General features: G+C 42.0%; 1 protein-coding gene and 1 non-coding gene across 5 annotated transcripts; one reads left to right on the top strand and one right to left on the bottom strand.

Annotated features, from left to right (window-relative positions):
- Positions 1-3,807: 3,807 nt before the first annotated feature.
- On the bottom strand, positions 3,808-5,913 carry LOC113313521 (UPF0481 protein At3g47200-like). Of its 4 annotated transcripts, XM_026562307.1 has the most exons (4): positions 5,394-5,913; positions 5,229-5,306; positions 5,073-5,102; positions 3,808-4,911 (listed from the first exon to the last, which is right to left on the bottom strand). In XM_026562307.1, the coding sequence occupies exons 1-4, from the start codon at positions 5,661-5,663 to the stop codon at positions 3,856-3,858; spliced, it is 1,434 nt and encodes a 477-aa protein (XP_026418092.1). In that variant the 5' UTR covers positions 5,664-5,913; the 3' UTR covers positions 3,808-3,855. The 4 variants fall into 4 exon arrangements, with proteins under 4 accessions (XP_026418092.1, XP_026418090.1, XP_026418093.1 ...); XM_026562305.1 differs by having other exon boundaries at positions 5,229-5,913; XM_026562308.1 differs by lacking the exon at positions 5,073-5,102.
- Positions 3,825-3,897, top strand: TRNAA-AGC. The gene has a single exon. It is a non-coding gene; the product is annotated as a tRNA-Ala (tRNA).
- Positions 5,914-21,573: the final 15,660 nt, after the last annotated feature.

Raw genomic sequence — 21,573 nt, 5'->3', positions numbered from 1 at the left:
TAACAACCTCACCCAATACTTCCTTAGCAATCTGTATGGACTAACTCCAATATACTTTCAAGAGAATCAACTAGACAGTCAGACTCAATCTTAAGAAAAGTATATCAAAGAGTTATATCTCAACCTCTCAATTCAATACGCAATCAAACAAATAATAGTTTGCGAGCCCGATTGTATATAAGAGAGATAACTTGAACGGTACCAAAGACCAATGTTCAAGGATCAATCAATTTCATTCAACAACCAAAGGTTGGATTTACCAATTGATCGATTCAACGCACAACCTGTGATATTTCAATTATATACCAAAATATAATGCGGAAAAGAAATAACACAGACACCAGAAGTTTTGTTAACGAGGAAACCGAAAATGCAGAAAACCCCCGAGACCTAGTCCAGATTGAACACCACACTGTATTAAGCCGCTACAGACACTAGCCTACTACAAACTAACTTCAGTCTGGACTGTAGTTGAACCCTAATCAATCTCACACTGATCCAAGGTACAGTTGCGTTACTTACGTCTCTGATCCCAGCAAGATACTACACACTTGATTCCCTTAGATAATCTCACCCACAACTAAGAGTTGCTACGACCCAAAGTCGAAGACTTGATAAACAAATCTGTCTCACACAGAAAAGTCTATAGGAATAGATAAATCTGTCTCCCACAGAATTACCTACGGGTTTTTTGTTCCGTCTTTTGATAAATCAAGGTGAACATGAACCAATTGATATACCGGACTTATATTCTCGAAGAACAGCCTAGAAATATCAATCACCTCACAATAATCTTAATCAACTAGCGAAACAAGATATTGTGGAATCACAAACGATGAGACGAAGATGTTTGTGACTACTTTTCTATCTTGCCTATCGGAGATATAAATCTCAAGCCAGTCTTATGATTGCGCTCAATCACGATAGAAACAACAAGATCATATCACGCAGCTATAGAAAAAATAGTTTGGTTTGGCTTCACAATCCCAATGAAGTCTTTAAGTCGTTAATCTACAGGGTTTCGTGAAAAACCTAAGGTTAAAGGAGAATCGACTCTAGCTTATACAACTAGTATCACACATGAGGTGTGGGGATTAGGTTTCTCATTTGATAGAGTTTTCCTTTATATAGTCTCAAAATCAGGGTTTGTAACCTAAGTTACCCTTGTAACAAAGCATTCAATATTCTCCGTTAGATAAAAACCTAATTAGATTCAAGCTAATATCTTTCAACCGTTAGATCGAACTTAACTTGTTATACACAAATGAAATGTAACTTCATTTAGGTTTGAGTAATCGTACCTAAACGTGTACAATTAGTTGGTTCAACAATAGTTAACCAATGGTTAGCCATATGAGCACTTTCATATCAACCTTATTCATCTTCACCATAACTAGTTCAAATGACCCAAATGAACTAGTTAGAGAGTTGTTCAATTGCTTAGATCTCATAGAAGTATACAAGACACAATCGAAGAAAAATCGGTTTTGATTCACTTGAATCGATTCATGAATATTATAGCCACGGTTTGCAAAGATTGCATTCCTTATATTATATAAATGTTTTAGTTCATGAACAAACCGATTTTAGAAAGTAACCTACCTAAGTATGCGAACAGGTACGCGTACTTAAGTAACCGGATTGAGTTTGTTTTTACTTTCAAACTCCAGCAGAAATTCACGGACGTGAACTTTCCGCCAGTATGCGTACGGGTACGCATACTTACCCGGATTTCCAACAACCGCCAGTACGCGTACGGGTACGCATACTTTTGGTTCCCGGTTTTGGACTTTTACACAAATGTGAGAACATACTATGTTTATATCCAAAGATGGTTACATGTTCTAAACTCTCATTTCAATCATTGAAACTTTCTTAGAGGATGTTATATAGTTTTTATTCACAAACTATATTTCATCAAAGCGATTTTCAAATTATTGAAATAATCAACATGCCTTTCGTCACGAGTAAATATGAACTTGGCAAAAGCGAAAGCTTACAAACACATATTTCGAGAAATAGATAAGCGAGATAAACTCGGCTCGGAATAGCAAATGTGTATAATCGAAGTCTATATAGCAATACGACTTTTATCTTAAGATAGGAGATAGAATAGATAGACTTTTGAGTGATAGATAAGTTCAAGTATCCACATACCTTTTTGTCGATGAAGTTCCACAAGTTCCTTGAGTAGTTCTTCGTCTTTGCATGATGAATGTCGTGGAGTCCGAGCTCAACTACACTTACTATCCTAGTCCGAGACTTAGCTATAAGTAGACTAGAAATCAAGACTTATAGTTTTGGCAACTAAACTTGACAAATAAGCTTGAGATAACAACGGTTGCGAGTTCGACCGACCAATGCTCTAATAATCTCCCCCTTTGTCAATTTTAGTGACAAAACTATTAATACATATGAAATACAAAATAAATAAACTTTGTAGCTTCTCATCCAAATGCTTGATCTCCTTGGTTCTTCAACATTACTCGAAATCTTCGTCACTTCCAAGTACTCCAATGATTCTAAAGGTATTCAATTCAGCATCATCGTTGTTGAAGTTCCGTAGCCATAACAATGAAAAACAAAATGCTATCAATCATTGTTATACAGTGTCATAGTATTATTACATATCATCAAAGTTCAATTGTGTCACAACTTCGACAACAATACTATGGTGATATGTATCACTCCCCCTTAGTTAATACTTCATCTCACATGAAAACCACTCCCTCTTACATAATCATCCGAAAACCATACGTATTTGTAATGTGAACTACACATTAATTCTCCCCATTTTTGTCAATAAAATTGGCAAAGGTACGAAAATTAGTGGGATCCTAATGAAATTTCCATAGAGATACTTCATGACCAAAAGACAAGTACATATCAACTTTTTAGATGCAATCATATAGCCGAAACTAAATGCATTCATCAAGGAGTTTATAAAGATACAAGATAACCCCTATAATATTCCACAACCGCGCTTCCCACAAAGATTTATCAATTAAGCACAAGTTCAATTAAGAACTCTCCCCCATAAAATGTCATTCCTGAAAGAACAACAAGAACGACCTTACTTTCACAAGAAAAGAAGGATTTCTTTGGACATTAACAAATCACATAAGTTGAACTACTTATTTGGTTTTTGGTTTTTGGTACAAATCTATAAGTTTATTAAGAACTCTCCCCTAAATGCATTCATCAAGGAATATGTACTTATTTGGTTTTTGGTACAAATCTATAAATTGAACTACATTCACGGATGCATCGTTTGATTCATATACTCATGAATCTTGTACTGGCTTGGTCATAACAAACTCTGCAGAAAACTACAGGAGCTGCAACACCATATCTGGCGAAGCTAGGGAAGCGGAGGAAGCGGAATGTACAATATTTCTTGAAGTTGTTTAATGGAGTAGAAATCTGGTTTATCAAAGATCTGGTTTAAAAGGGATGCTACTAATGTTATTTCTTATTTGAATAAGAGTAATAACTAGATTAGCTGGTTCAATGAATCTATTTTAGATGATTGTCAATAAGTCACATACACATTCTCATTTTTTAGATTTAAAGACATTAGTATGAAATTCAATGGAATCAAGCAACTAAAAATTCTGTAGAAAACATAGTGTAACAGGGAAATAGGACAGCTATGCTCCCAATTTCCTTAGCCAAGCTCTGTAAGTTTTACTGAATTAATGTAATCTTTTTTCCTATAAAAGTGAAAGAACTATATGTTTGAACGGCTCTCCCTATGAAAGGGATACGCATTGGAGTTTCTACTTTAACATTGATTTAGTACTGCTAAGGTAAGTGTAGCAAATGGGGATGTAGCTCAGATGGTAGAGCGCTCGCTTAGCATGCGAGAGGTAGGGGGATCGATACCCCGTATCTCCACTTTTCTTTCTGCAATCTAATGAGAAAGTCGACAAGAATAATTTTATCAATACATATTAATAAAGCAAAGAAAGTTTGTCCAGCAGTAAACATCAGAAGAACAGAAGCGGCAAGCAGCGATAGAACTGTCCAGGGACTACTGAAATAGTCACGAAGCAACCTTGTCCACCAAACATTCCATTTATTAGCATAATATCCCTTGTAATAATCGTTTACTCCTTTCATTTGTTCAGATAAATGACAATTATCCACATTATAAACAATCTCTCTGCACAACTTATTGATGAAATCAGCCACCTTTTTGTCGCTCCCGAAAACGTGGTGAATGATACCAGTTCTATGGAGCACTTCAACATCTTTAATGGAACTCACTAGTCTGTCAAAGAACATGAAGTGGTTCGTGAAGTACGGAGTCGCATCCTTGTCACACTGCTCATAAGCAATGAAATTCAGAAAGAGCGGAACCGTGTTGTCATCTATAAATAGAGGAGGGATTTTTAAAACCCCGTTCTTATATTCGACAGCAAACATGTCAATATTGGCATGCTCTGGTTTCTCCAGGAACGTAACTCCTGCTTCTCTCAGTTCTGTAACACATTGTATAAAATGACTGTCTTGCTTTGTACGAGTGCTTGGAGTTGTTTGTTGATAATGGAAAATAGGTTTTGCCACAGTACTACCAGTTCGAGGTACTCGTAATGGTTTTCTGCGCTTAATTGGTAAAATGAAGCTCTTTCTGAATAAGTGAAGGAGGTGACGGTATTCATTTGGATCTGGGTCTACGTCTACACTTTTCGATTCGTCTTTTGGAAGAAGTGGATCAAAAAATTTCAAAGTAAGATCGATCAGTGACACGTTATCAATGTCGCAACCTTTTCTAGGACTTGCAGTGATTAAGCGATACAATTCTTGCAGCAGAAAGAATGGAAGTTGGTTTTGTATCATCATTAAATCGCGCTGAAGAGCTCGCAGCATCCATCGGGTTGTGAAGATTGGATCATCAACAACTTTCTTCTGCAGATAATTAATAGTCGTTTCATGAATCAATATAACAAGGTCTAGGCACAAAATGCTTAATGTTACCATGACTTAGTGGAGCGCTCATGCCCTATTAAGGTTATTGGTAAATATTGCAGTCGCTATTTCTAATATATTCAACCAAGAAAGGTTCCCACCTCAAAAGAGAATGTGCCCCTACGCCGGCCCTGTGTATTCGATCAAGATCGAGATTTACTGTTGATGAATCATCATTGCAAACAATAGAAATGCTTTAAGTTACACTATAAACAATGAAAAAGATGCAACTTCAACTATATACCTAAGAAAAATACCTCTATGGTATCCGATGAGCAGAACTTGTGGTAAAGTCGAAGAAGCTCAATAACAAAGCAGCCATCCATGACCATCATCTGAACAAAATCATCTGAAGAAATATTAATAAACGTCTCGGAATAACACTCTCTGGTTCTTTTCTCCAAGTCATACATAAGACTTACAATACTGTCTAGCTCAACATAATTATAACCACCACCCTGATCTTTATTATCGTATCCTAACAGAAGGAATAGAAATCTCTTCTTGTGTTCTTCCATAACCTTATAACGAGCATCACGGTAATAAAACGGACCGATTGATATGATTTTAGGAATGAATGCATTTTTCTGAACTTCCAGGAGGTTTGTGGGAACTCTATAAATTGTCCACGATTTCCCGAAATCTAATTCATCTGTTTCTTCTTGTTTGATATCTATTACCCATTGTGGCATGTGCCTTCGTCGCTATATCTCTTTGCTTTCATGGATTTCAATGATTTCTTTACTGGAGGCATGATGACTACCTCTTTTTTTTGTGATCAAAAGGGAAAATAAGCCATGATGACGGCCGGAACCAGTGTTATCATTTGAGGATGTATGACCAATATCTATTGTATTTGCGTGAATGAACGTGCCGGCTTGATCGGCATGTGGAGCTAATTTGATATACCTTGCACCTACTGCGAAACATGGAAGTCTTTACTGCAAATTATAATTTTTGATTGTTTTGATTTTAAACTCTAGTTTTCTAATTGCTATTTGTGTTTATAACAACTGGTCAACGTGTTGAAAAAGAATAAAAAAATAACAACCGGTCAAACACTCCAATCCCAGATCACCCCTGGCAGTACCTAGCGAATACGGAAAAATACAAACATACAATCAAAGGGGGACTTTTAAATGTCTCAGCAGGCGTTCAGAGAATTCAGCTTGTTGTCTTGGCGGATTTTTTCGTGAAGTTGAGAAATACACCGACTGCTATTTAAGTGTTAGAGGTATTCAGATATTGAAAGATACTGTACAATTTTTTGCAACAGTGTAAAGTACATATTGTTTGTATGAAACCTTGTTCAATTCTCTTCTTCATGGTATGTGCTATTGTGAACACGTAAATCACGAAGGCATCTATATGTTCACAAACAATGTTCGCACTCTAGGTACCGTCTCACACTGATAATACGATTGCATTGATTTTTTGGCTCAAAACCCTCGGGTTTATCATAGCCTCATCTAATAGCATTGCGAGGGGCGTTTACGCAGGGGAAGATAAAGAAAACGAAGTATAAAAGTAAAACTCAAGGAGCGTTAGGCGAATATAAAGTGCTGAAATGTAAATAAGACTGGGATTTACGTGGTTCAGCATTAAGGCCTACATCCACGGGGTTGTTGTTTCACTATATACTTGATGGTTACAGGGATACTCGAGCGACTTTGGAGTTTACATAGGTCTGTATATTGTAAAGGACTAACTTACACTCACAATCTTTCTCTCTCCTTCTCTCCCTGATTTTTCCGATCCCCTCACTCTTGGTGGAGAGGGGGTATTTATAGGGTTAGAGTGTGGGACCCATCTCTGAGGGCCATTGGAACCTTATCTTCTTGTGTTTTGTGTCCATCACGCGGAGGTCTTCGTTCATTACTTGATCACGCAGAGCCATCCTCGTTCGTTGCACGGGTTGATCGACAGGTATACTGCTCAGAGTGTTTAATGCGGGTAGTTGAGGCGCCTGCTCGTGTCAGACAAGTGTCTTCTGCCCCTGTCACGTCCATGTCAGTTAACTTTCTCTTCACCGTTGATCTTAGCTTCTTTTGGGGATGAGATAAAGTAACTCTTCGGGAGTTATTTGGTGCTCCGTAGTACATCGTGTTTTCGGTGCATCTTTTAACTTCTGCCCTTAGATTTGTTCGGGCAAAGATCTTACGTCGCCGGGATAGGCTTCTTGGCTATGGGCGTGTGTCATCGTGTTTTGATGACTTTGCCTGCATGCTCTCCACGTATCTTCCTATATACACGTGTTCGATGATGAAATATGTACACACAATTTGCCCCTTTTCTTCGGGCTTGAATGTTTAGTGGGAGCATTGAAGAAAACAGACGTTACATATTCTTCCTCTCTCCTAATAACTTCAACATAGATACTTGGGCATGTTTCTTATTCGTGCATTAACTGCTCATTTAATGGGAACATTTCCCATTCCTCCATTAATTTCCTTCTCTTTCTTTCGAGTATATTAAGGAGAGAAGAAGAATTAATTTCATTCTCCTTGAAAATTAATTTCATTCTCCCTAAAAATTAATTTCATTCTCCCTGTCAGTCTTCATTCTTTGTTCTTCAACCATTAAATTCTCTCCGCCTTAGCATTAATCACGCTCGCTTCTTCTTTGTTTCTGATTTGTTGTCCTCTTCCTGCTGCTGTTTGTGGTGGTAAGGTTTCTTTTCTTTGTTCCTGTTGTTTTAAGATGTGTTGATTGTAAATTTTCTGCTGTTGATCGTATCGTAGCCTCCTTCTGCTGCTGTCGTCCCTTGTTTGTGATGAAGAACCTCTTTTAATGCTTGTATGCTAGTTTTCCCCTGTTCTTCGTCTCAAATCGAGGAGGCCATTGTTTTACTTGTATTGATTGGACTTTTGAGTTTAGAGTTTTAGGGTTTTGGGGAATTTCAAGCATGTATGCTAGTTTTAGGGTTTCTGTGCTATGTTGAGATGGACTGCTATTTATTTGGTTTTTTGATCTTTGGTGATGTCCTTGTGTTTGTTTCTAACTTGTTTATGTTGTAGCTCTTCGCAGCCATGTCTGACCGTCCGCGGCTTCCTTATCAAACTCCGGGTTCTAGTCTACCGAGATCCCCTCCGCGCAGAGAGTCTCAAATGTATCCCCGTGGTATTAGAGTTTCTTCTTGTGTGGCGAAGGCCTCTCCTCCTAGGAAAGAGGGTCCCTCAAAAAATCCTTCCGGGTCTCGAAACGCTGCCGATCATGCGGTTTCTCGTCCTCGTGATGACGTTAGGTGTACGCAGACACCTCCTCGTGCTGTCGCCTTTGATGTTCCTCCTCTGCGTTCTGTAGTGCCCGTGCAGCACCCTCTGCCGCCACCTCCAATACTTTCTTTCAAAGGGAACAACACCAAAGGTGGTGTCCCGAGAGCTGAATCTTCTAAGAATCCTTCTTTGAAAAGAAGAGCTTCCGAGGCTTTTATTGGTTCATCCGATCCCGCGGAAGAGGATGAGGCTGCCCCGGTGATACGCAGCGTTTCGGTCAGCAAGAAGAAAGTTATGTTCAACCATATTGACCTTGAAGTTTTCAAGGAAAAGCATGAGCTTCAAGCCTTCGAGGTTCGTTTCTATGTCCCTGAGGATGATATTACTTATGAGCTCATCTCGAAGTATCAGTTTGATGAGTTTCACTTGTTGACTACGGTTGGAGCCTTCGAGGCGGGTCTTATGCTTCCGTTGTACAAGTATGGTGACTCCTTTTATTACGATGTGCTTGCTGGTCGTGAAGGCTCTTCCACCAATACTCACAGTCGTTCTGTGTCGCAATTATCGGGGAATTATCTCCGTGCACTGAGGGAGTGTTATCTGCGGAGTAAGGGGGAGACGACGATGACGTGTTACGTTCCAAATCCCGCGGATAGGGAATGGTATACTCCTGAAAACTTCAAAAACTCCTTCGGTGATTACGTCAATAGTAGGAACCTTAAACCGTGGAGTGTTAGCCTTCAGAATCTCGCTGCTCCTCGGGGCGAAATTCGTCTGTTAAGTGAGGTGAGCGATGCCAAATTGAAGTATGTTCCAGGCACCGAGGGGTCTAGTCAGCGGAAACTTTTTCCGGCATGTGAGAGGATCAAGCGTGACCATGATTATGAGTGGCACGCTACTATTATTAAAATTTTTGGTCCTTGGGCGTACGGTTGGATTCCCGGTCCGCGCGGTTAGCGTCCTTCTGAGAGTAGCAGGCCACGTGAATCTCCTCCTGCTCTTTATGGAGATTTCTGTCCCTGGCGTTTAAATTTCGAAGGCATGAACTTTCCTTATGCCCTCGACGTCGTTGAAGGAGACGAGGAGGAAGGTTCTGGTGCTATACTTCCATCGAAGAGTGCCACTACTGCCAAGGTATGCAGATTCTGCCCGCGCCTCTCCTCCTTTTAAAAATCAAACTGTTCGAGGAAAAAAATAACTCTTTTTGTGGAACGTGTTGGTTTGCAGGTGTCGAAGAAGAAAAAGATTGGGCCGAAGCAGTCTTCTACCATTGTGACGGGTGAGGCTGAGGTTCATGAAGAAGTTACCAGTCCGGTAAACGAAGAGTTTGCCGAGGATGAGGAGATTTCTGATGGGGAAGAACGCACTGATACTTCCCCTCTCAATGTCGAGGAGGATATTTGTGCGGGTTGTGATGGTGATGAGGGGAGAAATAATGTCGCGGTAGCTGACGGCAGTGTTATCGCTGATATGTCTGTTCCTGCTGGTGATGCTGCGGAAACTCTCCCCACCATTTCTCAAGAGTTCTCTTTTGACAGGATTTATTCCGCAGGGGAACTCTTTGACGATTCTCTCGATTTTCCTGAAGACTTCTCTCTGCTTCCCCCAATGATGATTGGGATGTGCTCGGGGGTTCTGGTAAGGAAGACGCTGCTGTTCAGGATGGGGGCGCGAATGATCATGATGCGCATGTTGATGCCGAAACTTGTGCTGATGGGGCAATATCAGCAAAGGGGAAGTCCGTGGTTGACTCGCCTTCCGAGGATTTCCCTCATTCGCTGACGTTTGAGGGTGAGGACGCCATAATGGATTGGCTCAAGAAAAAGGGTCTGCTGTTTTTCCATCATCCTGCCCCGGTGGTTGTTGGTGAAAAGGATTCCGATGCGTATACCCGTCGGATGATGGAACTATCTTCCAAGGAGCGGGTATCTGAGATGTGGGGGAAAAGCTTGAGTTTTCCCGAAGCTACCCTCGTATCGGAGCCTCCTACTTATGTCGCGGATATGATGGCCATAGCCGATGGATACCAATATGGTTTTCCTCAGCAGCGTGTCTTGGAGCTAAGTCTTCGTACATATCTCTTCTTGACGATTGAATCCTTCGGTGTAATAATGTTTGCCGTTTTGATGTGTAGATGATGAGGAGTGAGCATTGTAACCATGTGCTGTATCAATTATTTAAAGCGAAATCTTTGAAGCTGGAGGCTAAGCTTCGTCACAGAGAAAAGGAATTATCTGCGGCTGAGGTGGAAATAGAAGAACTGAAGAAAAGCCTTAAAGAGAAAGAAAGGATGGGTGAAGCGGAGGCTGATCTTCGTTCAGAGCTTGCTGCCGTTCGCGCTGAGTTAGAGCAAACTCGCGTCCAAGTTTCAGCTTTCACAGGTTTGGTTCTTTTTCCTCTTTTACCCTCGCAGTGCGTTGTAATTCCTCTATATTACTTAGTTGTTCTGTCTGAGTCTCCCCACCCTATCTCCAGTGGGTGGCGTCCCCGAGCTGATATGGATTCAAAACGAAAGGGAACGGCAAAAATCTCGTATCAAAGAGCTGGTCGAGAAAATTAAGAGCGAAGCAAAAAAGTGGGACGCTCGGGCTGAGGGATGGCGCGCAAGGCATGTTCAAATGGTTGATATGCAGAATCTGTATAACCATGACCGTACTTTATTCAATGGTACACTGCTGTGGACACGTGAGAATCTGCGGGAATCCCGTGAGCGCACTTCATTGTTGGAGTCTAGGATACATCTTCTGGAAGAGGAATTACGAAAGGCTCGCTCCCTTCCTTTTCCGGGAGTTAAGGAGAGCATGCTGTGTCTTATCAGAGAAAGGGACGATGCCCGAGCCGAAGTTGGGGCTCTAAGCAAGGCCCTTGCTGCGTCTCGCGCTGAAATAGCTCTCCAGGTTGAGTCTGAGTGTAATATCCATCCCAATTTCAAGGGTATTTTTGTCTTTTACTAAAAGGGTATTTTGTAAAAAAAAAAAAAAAAAAAAGAAACTTGACATTAACTAGTAGATGTTTAGTTTCATATAAGAGGGCCCAACAATATTATTAGTAGGTGTTTAGTTCATATAAGAGGGCCCAACAATATTAATAGTAGGTGTTTAGTTCATATAAGAGGGCCCAACAATAGTGAGTAGGTTGTTTGGCTAATTGGGCCCAATTTGAATTTGGTCCATGTATACTCAACTTGGTGCCGATCAGGAGAAGAGTTTAATTAGGTTAAATTAGTTTCCTGTTAGGTTTAGGGCATGAATAAAAAAATAAAAAAAAAGAGATAAAAAAACCAAGCCGCACCTTTGTTTCTCCATCTCATTGTTATTCCTAGCCAGACGAAACAAAAAAAAAAAAAGTTCTTCCAGTAGAAAACAAAAAAAAATAATACGGCGGTGATTAGTTCGTAGAATCGGAGCGGCCTTGATATTAGTTGATTATTGATCTCATTACTGTTCTTCCTAAGGATTATTGCTAGCGTTTGAGGTAGGCGCAACACAATTAAAAACCTTCTTTTTATTTAAGTTTCTTTTAATTAATTTTATTTTGTAAGTTTTGATTCATATATGAATGATAATCGATGTTGTGAGTATGATTATGTATGTTGGGCTGCGGTCCATAGATTGTGATTCTTAAAAAAAAACTATGATGGGATACGAGATATCCTTGGGAACGGTTTTGTTCCCTAAACCCACGTGGGGCTCCCTGGGGCGAGCGGATTTGATTGATTGATTTGATTGTTCTTATGGATGTGGTGTTCCATGTGGTTGTGATGCTAATAATCATGTTAGTTGTTTTAAAAAGAATTGAAAATGTTTGATAAAATGTTTTGCTGCTTCTTTTCCTACTGGGTGTCACAACTCACGTCGTTTAATGACAAAAAATTCCAGATTTTATGGCACCACAAGGAGCTAATGGCGGAAAAGCGTAGAGATCGGTTTTGGTGTTATTAGTAGTAGTTTGCATAGGATTTATGATTGAGAATTGTAATAAAATATCATCAACTCTTTTAGATGATTTATTTAGTTATTTATTGGTTATTAAAACTTTAGATATTATTGGGTTAACGTATAACCAATGAAAATAATGTTTTGTTTAGACTACTCTATTTGATTGAATAATGGAAATTTCTGGATCAGATCTGTTTGACTGTCCATAATAATTAGTAGATAATATTTTTTTTTGTTTCATTTTTTTGTCGTATATGTAAAACTCTTTCAATATGCACATATAAAAATTTTAGAATTTTCTGAGTTCCAGAAGTATTTTTTTATCAGTTGTTTTCACTGTACAAAACTCAGACGTTTTCTGTCAGATTCAGCTGTACTGAATTTTATCTATTTTTCAAAATATTCTACGTTATGTTTTAGACTTTCGTGTCTTCTGTAAACTTGAAAATGGTTCTTTTATATTTTCATCATGGTAGGTCAAAGCAAATTTGAATTTGTGAGTGAATTGATATGATTTTTCTAAAACGAATCGTCAATGTTGTGCGTTTCTGCAGTACTGGTCAACTACTCGTTTGACTATGGTCAAAAGGTATTTAAGATAAACTAAAAATCCTAGAAATTTTATTACTGGAAAGGAGATAAGTTAGGATTCAGAATATATAATTATAAAAATTTATGGATTCGTATTGGACTCGGTAAAATTAATTGAGTGACCTGGCGTCAGTTTCTGTTTTATGAATCTTTCTTAAAAACATAATTATTTTGGATTTAATCCGGAACTTTTAACGGTGAAATTAATTTTTAGAATAAATTACATTTCTTTAGGGTTTATGTAAATTAAAAATCACGTCAATCTAACGGTTAGATTTTCTTAAAAGAATTTTTATATGTCCGCTGCAACAGAATTTCTGAATTAAACATAAATAAAGATTAAACAAAGAATTAGTCGTTTGGACTTGGGCCAAGTGTGGAAGTCAGGGCCTGATATTTAAGGTAGCATTTTGGATTTTGGGTTTTGGATTTGGGTTGAAATCCAGGCCCGAAATTCGGGGTGTTACAGTTATATTGTAATACCCCGATATTCGGCAGTGGTTGGCCGAATGGAATATAAGTAATGATTTGTCCTTCCCTAACACCGAGGCCTTTTCAGCACAATTGGCTCCAGAGTTGGCAGAAAACTCTGCAGTTAAGCGTGCTCGGGCGGGAGCAATCCAGGGATGGGTGACCATCCGGGAAGTTACTGCTGGATTACCGCAACGATGCCCGTTGAAAACCCCACACTGCCGGATAACCGCAGTGGCTAAGTGGGGACAGTATCGGTGGAGGGACGGGTCATTACAAATGGTATCAGAGCCGACGACGGTTCACCTGCCGAGGGTGAGAAGGTACGCTGGACGGGGTTGTTCCAGGTGCTTCTCATGAGGGGTAGGGAACGTCGGAGATCTGAGCTTGCGAATATATTCTGGAGCCGAGGACGGCTCCAATTTAAGGTGGTGGTATTGTAATACCCCGATATTCGGCAGTGGTTGGCCGAATGGAATATAAGTAATGATTTGTCCTTCCCTAACACCGAGGCCTTTTCAGCACAATTGGCTCCAGAGTTGGCAGAAAACTCTGCAGTTAAGCGTGCTCGGGCGGGAGCAATCCAGGGATGGGTGACCATCCGGGAAGTTACTGCTGGATTACCGCAACGATGCCCGTTGAAAACCCCACACTGCCGGATAACCGCAGTGGCTAAGTGGGGACAGTATCGGTGGAGGGACGGGTCATTACACTGAGAGAAATCTTGAAGTATGTATGTACAGACTTAGCAAAGGGGTATCATAGATAAACAACGAAGTCAACCACCTTCGTCACATGGATTCGATGAAGCAGGTAGAATTAGATGACAGTCAATTTACTCTCACCAACCTTCAACTAGATTATAAGAAATTATCCGCGGAATATGACCATCTTGATGAAGCGCGAGATGCGGTTGTTAATGAGTATGAAGAGGCTTCGGCTTGTGTCGAAGGTATAACCCTATTTCATCGAGTGTGATTGTGTCTTTTCTATGCTAACTCCCTGGTGTTGTCTTTTTCAGAGATCGAGGGACAACTCCGCGTTGCAAATGAAAAATTTGAAAAGGCTCAATCTTTCTTAGCACAGCAGGAAGAACAGACTAATCATTTTAAGAGTTTGGCGGCATCCCGCGAGGAGGCCGTTGGTGCTGCTTCTAAAGAAGTGAATCGTCTATCTTCGTTGTTATCCCAAGCCCAACAGCGGACGACAGTTATTATGCATAAGGCTCGGTGTCAATTGGCTGAGGAGACAAACAAGATGCTGGAGAAGATTGAGCTTGGCCTTAAGACCGAGCATGGCCTCGTGAAGAGCTATCCGCGTCGTCCAGTACCTGCTTCCTTTCCTGGATCCTCGGGACCCTCATCTGGTGGGAGCATCCCTTCAACTCTTCAGAACAACCCTGCCGATGGGGCGGCATCATCTAAGTAGAGACCGCGGCATCATTATCCTTCCATTAGATTTTGCTAGTATTTTGTAAAAAGATTATTTTTGATGTGTATTCCTTGTATTGGCCTTGCCGCTTTTTGTAACAACCTTTATGAAATGGATCATTTTTTTGATATACCTGCAATATCAGTTTGTTGTTTATTTTAAGCATTGTGATGAAGGACGCTAAAAACAAAAGAAGAGTTTTTTAAGTGTTTGGGTGCGATACCGAAGGGAGGTACCTTCGTGATCGTCTTGAGACCTGTCACCCCGCTGGCGAACCCTTGGCCAGAGGATTCCCAGACGGTGGGGGCCGAGGCAACGTTCTAGGATATGGGGTTAAAATATTTACATACACCCATTCCGTCGAACCGTTGCCTTAAGATTGGTTGGGTATCTCTTTCTGCTGGGTGCCTTCCCCCTGGTCTTACACTTATGGACACTGATGGGGGAGCCCTGAGAGATTGTAGATTAACTACTTTCCCCAATATCGTTGATAGGTTTTGTTTACTTGAATTTTAGAAAGCTTGTTTGATTGATAGGTTGAGGCCTGCAATTCCTCGTCCAGAGATAGAAACATGTAGAGCGGTCACGCTGCCTTCTTCTTCTGGTCTTCTTCACGCAGATGCAAAGCTGCGTTGCTCCTATGGGTAATATAGTTTAAGCCACTTAGCATTCCAAGGATGCCGGAGGACCTCGCCTTTCAGATTGCGAAGGTAGTAGGAACCGTTTCCCGCAATGTCGTGTATTATAAAAGGTCCTCCCCACGTAGGTGCTAATTTTCCCCACCTCTTTTCTCGTTGATACTGTGGGATTGTTCTCAACACATACTGCCCCTCTACAAAATTTTGAAGCTTTACCTTTTTGTTGTACTCCCTTGCTAGTCTTTATTGATAATTTTCCATCTTCTGCAATGTTGCTTTCCTTCTTCCTTCTAGATCGTCCAATCTCTCTAACATCATGTCCGTTGTGAGATTTTTCTCCCATGCTTTGGTCTTTGTGGTTGGCATGAGGATCTCTGTTGGGATGACTGCTTCAGCTCCATAAGTGAGGAGAAACGGGGATTCCCCAGTGGCAGATCTTCTTGTTGTTCTGTATGCCCATAACACATTATGCAACTGTTCACACCATCGCCCCTTATGTTCGTCTAATTGTTTTTTGAGGATAAGGGAGAGGGTCTTGTTAGTGGCTTCCTCCTGTCCATTGCTTTGTGGGTATATGGGGGTGGATTTGTTCTTCCTTATCTTGAAAGTATCGAAGAGCATGTCTATGTTTTTCCCCTGTAATTGCTTACCATTATCGGACACGATTTCTGCTGGTATGCCGAACCTGCAAATGATGTTCTGGAATATGAAAGTAAACACATCCACGTCTCTGATCCTGGCTAAGGCTTTAGCTTCTACCCATTTACTGAAGTAGTCCGTGGCTACTATCAAAAATCGTCTTTTCCCTGACTCTTCGACGAAAGGCCCGACGATATCTATGCCCCATTTTGCAAATGGCCACGGGCTATCTACAGAATTTAACATTGTTGCCGGCGCGTGTATCTTTTTGGCGAAGCGCTGACATTCTTCACACCGTCGGGACATCCTTGCGGCATCCTGTATCATTGTGGGCCAGTAATATCCTTGCGTTTTTGCTTTGTCGGCTAATGATCTCATGCCGCTATGATTCCCTGCGTCACCATAATGGATGTCGTTTAGAATTTGATGCCCCTCTTTCCGGGATAAGCAACGTAGTAACGGTCCGAGGAAGGATTTCTTGTACAGGACCCCATCCCGGAGATCATATCTTCCTACTTTGGAGAGTATTTTCCTAGCTTGTTTATGATCCGCGGGTAAGCTTCCCTTTTCGAGAAACGCGTGGATCTCCATTCTCCAATCATCTTCGTTTCTGAAGTCTTCGTCTTGATTTGCTCTTGACAGGATATCTTCTTCGTCAAAATCGTTATGGATGTCTTCTCCTACCTGGTCTTCGATATTTTCTTCCACTGTATCTTGATTGGTAGCGAAGGAGAATTGAGGTGCAATCGAAGGCTCGTATACCCTTGTTATTTTAATAGCTTCGACGCTTTTATCCTTCAGCATGGATGATATATATGCTAGGGCATCCGCGTGCCTGAGATCCCTTCTGCATAAGTGCCGGAACTTGATGTTCGGAATTTGTGATGCCAATGTTTGGACCAAGGCCATGTAAGCTGAGAGGGTGTCATCGTACACATTGTACTCGAGCCCTATTTGCCGTATGACAAGCTGCGAATCACTTGTCAGTCTTACATCGGTTACCCCCATTTCTATTATTACACGGAGGGCATGTACGACTGCCTCGTATTCGACGATGTTGTTGGTATGCTCTTTGAATTCTAACCTGAGTGCCTGTACAATCCTTTCTCCGGTTGGGGTGGTGATGACAATGCCTATTCCTGCTCCTTCCTTATTTTTGGAACCGTCGACGAAGACTTCCCATTGTCTTTGACTCGCGGGTTCGAGGATATCCATTGGATCCTTGCTTTCTTCCTCGGCTTCTGGTATTCCCTTAATCTCTTCGTCGTTGTCCAGGGGGAGGTCTGCTAAGAAATCCGCCAAAACTTGGGATTTTCGAGAATGTTGAATTTCATGAATGATGTTGAATTGGTCCAGGTGGGTGTTCCACTTGGCTATTCTGCCCACTTTTCCCGCGCTTTTGAGGACTGCTTCCAGTGGTGCTTTGCATGGGACCCGGACGAAGTGAGTTAGGAAGTAGGTTCTCAGCTTTTGAGTAGCCCATACCAATGCTAGGATAATGTTCGATCTTTGTGTAGTTCCTTTCCGCAGAATTGAGGGTCTTACTGACGTAATAGATAGGCTGTTCTATCTTCGTATTGGTTTTGACCAACACTGCGCTGACTGCGTCTTCTGTTGCTGCTATGTACAATGCCAAAACCTCATCAGGATCCGGCTTCTGCAGGATCGGAATTGAAGCTAGGTGTTCTTTGATTTTTTGGAAGGCTTCTTCGCATTCTGCGGTCCATTCAAACTTGCTCCCTTTTTTGAGAATATTGAAGAAATGTTTGCATTTGTCCGAGGATCGGGCAATAAATCTCCCAAGGCTGCGATGGACCCATTGAGTTTCTGCACTTCTTTTAAATTCTTCGGGGATGGCATTTCTACTATGGCCTGAATCTTACTGGGTCTACCTCAATGCCCCTTTTTGTTACCAGATACCCGAGGAATTTCCCCGAGGTGACGCCGAAAGTACATTTCTCTGGATTCACTTTCATGTGATGTTTTCTCATTGCTTCGAAGATATCTCTCAGATCCTGGTGGTGATCTTTGCGCAGCTTACTTTTGACGAGCATATCGTCAACGTAGACTTCTAAGGTACTACCAATCCATGGCCTGAAGATAGCATCGACCATTCTTTGGTATGTTGCCCCTGCGTTTCGAAGTCCGAAGGGCATTCTAGTGTAGCAATAAAGGCCATGTGGGGTGTAGAACGCTGTGTGTGGCTGATCTTCTTGCCAGGGCTACTTGGTTGTAGCCAGAATGTCCATCCATGAATGACAGTTCTTCATATCCTTCTACTGCTTCTACCAGCTGATCTATGCTTGGCAGGGGATAGCTGTCCTTTGGACATGCCTTGTTGAGGTTAGTAAAATCGATGCATATTCTAACCCCTCCATTTTTCTTAGGAACGACGACCATGTTAGAGATCCATGTAGGGTACTTGACTTCCTTGATAAATCCTGCGTCTAGTAGTTTCCGAAGTTCTTTTTCCACTGCCTTATGATACTCTGGTGCAACTTTTCTAATTTTCTGCCTGAACGGGGGTGTGCCTGGTATGATGCGTAGCTCGTGTTGGATTACTTTCGGGTCAATCCCCGGCATATCTCCTAGCTTCCAGGCAAATACATCCGCGTATTCTTTAAGTAATTTGGTTAGAGAATCTTCTCTTCTTTCGTCCATTATGGTCCCTACTTTGATCATCTTCGGGTTTTCTTCCGTTCCTATGTTGATTTCTTTTACGGGCTCTACTGGCGTGAACACCGGCTTCGGGTCCCCGAGGACTGGGACGTTCTTTGATTGCTATTTGGTATGTTTTTGTCCTTCGTTGGCTGCTGAAGTACTTGTCTTTGTGCTTAGTACATTATCATCTTTTGTCAAGCCCTTTCCTGTAGTTTCGTTGAGGAACAGGTCTATGGCCTTCTCTTTCGCGGCTTCTTTATTTTTAATTCTTCGGGTTTTTCGTTGCTCTTCTTGTTCGTTGTTGATACGATCCTGAGTGGCTTGGCACTCTCTTGCAGAGACCCGATCTCCCTTGATTTCCATTACTCCCTCAGGTGTTGGGAATCTGAGATATTGGTAGTACGTTGCCGCCACTCCCTTGAGTTTATGTAACCATTTTCGTCCAATAATGGCGTTGTAGGGGGATGGGGCGTCCACCACGCTGAATCGTGTTTCTAACTTCATGGGTCCAGCGTCAACTGGCAACACGATATCCCCCAATGGATTTGTGGGTGCTCCATTGAATCCGTAGATGGTGTGATAAGAGGTCATTAGATGTTCTTCATGGAGCTTCATTCGTTTGAATGCGTCGTAGAATAGAACGTTCACTGAGCTTCCCCCGTCTATGAGGATTTTTTTAAGGTTACATCCAGCCACTGGTAGTGTGAGGACCAGGGGGTCGTTATGGTCTTCCATATCTTCTTCGATATCCTCAGCATCGAAAATAATAGGTGAGTCCATCCACTCTTCGTGCTCCTCCACCTCTATCCCATCGATCTTATACAATTCGCAGCGGTCTTCGAACTGCTTCCGTAACCTCTTTCCTATCTGTGCTGTAAGTGAGGGCCCTGCGGCTTCAGAACACGAGATGGTGTTGATTGTGCGGTTCCCTTCTGGAAGTTGGACTGGCTTGGTTCGTTTGGATCTATCCTTGGCGACATCCTTTCGTACGTAATGTTTGAGCTCGCCAGCATCGATTAATTTTTGGATCATTATTTTGAGGTTTTTACATTTTTCGGTCTGGTGTCCGTTGAAGCAGTAATATTCACAGTAATCTTTAGACTTCTCGGTTCTCGGGGGCAGTTTTCCCTTAGACCATGGACACTCCAGGTTTTCCCTTCCTTTGATCTCTCGCAGGATCCGAGCATAGCTAGCGTTGAGTTTCGTGTAAACTTGATCTTCGAATTTTCGGTCGCCTGTTCGTCGTTCATCCCTTCGTTCCTTCCTGTCTTTGTGAGGCCGCTCCACTGAACAATTCCTTTTGGCCCCATTGGTTTGTTCTGCTGAATTGGTACGGTGATACCTCTGCGTGTACGCCATCGGGTTTTCACGCTGGATTTCTTCAAGACGAGCGTGCTTTTCAATAATTATTCGAAGATCTCCCTCTGTCTTAGGCACGCTTCCATGAATCTCAACAAATAGTGGACTCATTCGGTCTAATCCCCACTTGTAGCAGTTGATACTTACCACTGGGTCCACACTTCCTATGGCCTGGCAGAGCTTGTGCCATCTGTTAGTGTATTCCCTTGTGGTTTCCTTGTAGCCAATTGCCAGTGAAAAGAGCTTATCCATTCCGGTGTTAACAGTCTTGTTGTACATGTAAGTTCTTAAGAACCTTTCTGCGAGTTGGTCGTAGGAGTGGATGGAGTCTGGCGGCAGATTATCAAACCAAGACAATGCCGATCCCTTCAGGATTGACGGGAAGTATCTACAGAGTACGGCGTCGTTCTGACTCCATCTAGCTAAGACACAGTTATAATACCGAATATGTGCAGCGGGATCACTGGATCCGTCATATCATTCGAGCGTTGGGACAGGGCATTTCAGCAGAATAGGGGTGTTGGCCAGGCAATGAGTTAGGGGCGTGGAGTTATCCTCTCTCATGACATCTTCTAACCTTCCCCCGCCTTGTTTACTTTTTAATTGCCTGATCTCGGCCATCATTTCATCACGTAGCTCTTCCATCGCGCGGTGATGCCCTTCGCTCTTCTGCTCGTGATAGTCTGACTCTCCGTCATTGTAATCTGGGTCAGATGCGCTACTTCCCCTAGCCGTGTCTCCATTGGCTGCTACGATGACTCTTCGGTCTCGATTTGGTTCTGGTGCCTTTGAGTTTGCCTCATCAAGTTGCTGGCTGGTCTTCGTGCTTAGGGCAATCCGGTCTTTTAAATCTTGGTTTTCTCTGGACAGCAGAACTACAACATCTGCGTAAACCTGCTGGCTTTTCTTCAATTCTTCAAGCTCAGCCATCAGTCGATGTGATTGGTTTGACCCCTGATTGGGAGTCCCCGCTCGTGCTACTACGGCCATGGTGCCGCCTTCTTCTATGGTTTGTACTAAAGGTGGTGGAGGTTCAGCTTCGATTATTGGCAATTCCAAATCGGGCGGAGTGCCCACCGACACAGTTTGATTCTGTTCGTTTGTTGGTGGCATTCCGAAGGTTGGCGGGTGCGCGGGTTGATGTGTTCTGGATTCATCCACCCTTTCTTTTGGTTGGTGAGATTGATTCGTAACAAGAGTTTTGCTGGCTTCCGCAGCCTTTGGGGCTGACGCTGCCGTACTGTACTTCGCTGCCGCTGCTCTGAGGGCCGCGGCTGCATTGGAGTTATCGTTCATAGGCGAAGTGATTTCCGTAGTGTCCTGTCTCTGACTAGTTATTTTGGATTTGTCTCCTTTCTGCTTGCTCCGGGTGATGACCGGGGTTGTCCTTGGTGCTTCCTTTGACGAGGCTTTGGATTTTCCTGCTTCCTGCATCTTTTCAATCGTGATGTCGTTTTCTTTCTGCACAAGGGAATTTCAAACAGCGAGAAACAAAAATGTTTGTGCGGATCGGGTTAGTTTACGAAATTCATTACTCCAAGAAAAAAAACTGCCCGAGGGCCACCGAGAACTTTTAAAAATGCGGGTTCATTGAAGGTATGTGGATACGTGAAAGGATCCCTTTGAAAATGCACGTAGATTTTTTGGAAATTTTCAAAA

This window comes from Papaver somniferum, chromosome 9 (genome assembly GCF_003573695.1).
Source record: "Papaver somniferum cultivar HN1 chromosome 9, ASM357369v1, whole genome shotgun sequence".
Classification (NCBI taxonomy): Eukaryota; Viridiplantae; Streptophyta; class Magnoliopsida; order Ranunculales; family Papaveraceae; genus Papaver; species Papaver somniferum.
Note: the sequence above shows the minus strand (reverse complement) of the source record. Positions and strands in the feature narration are given on the sequence as shown.

Coding starts and splice junctions, on each gene's coding strand:
- LOC113313521 (XM_026562305.1), bottom strand. CDS start 5,663: ATGCCACAATGGGTAATAGATATCAAACAAGAAGAAACAGATGAATTA. Junction 5,103..5,228: donor GCTCATCGGATACCATAGAG/GTATTTTTCTTA, acceptor TCGAATACACAG/GGCCGGCGTAGGGGCACATT. Junction 4,912..5,072: donor GGGGCACATTCTCTTTTGAG/GTGGGAACCTTT, acceptor AATTATCTGCAG/AAGAAAGTTGTTGATGATCC.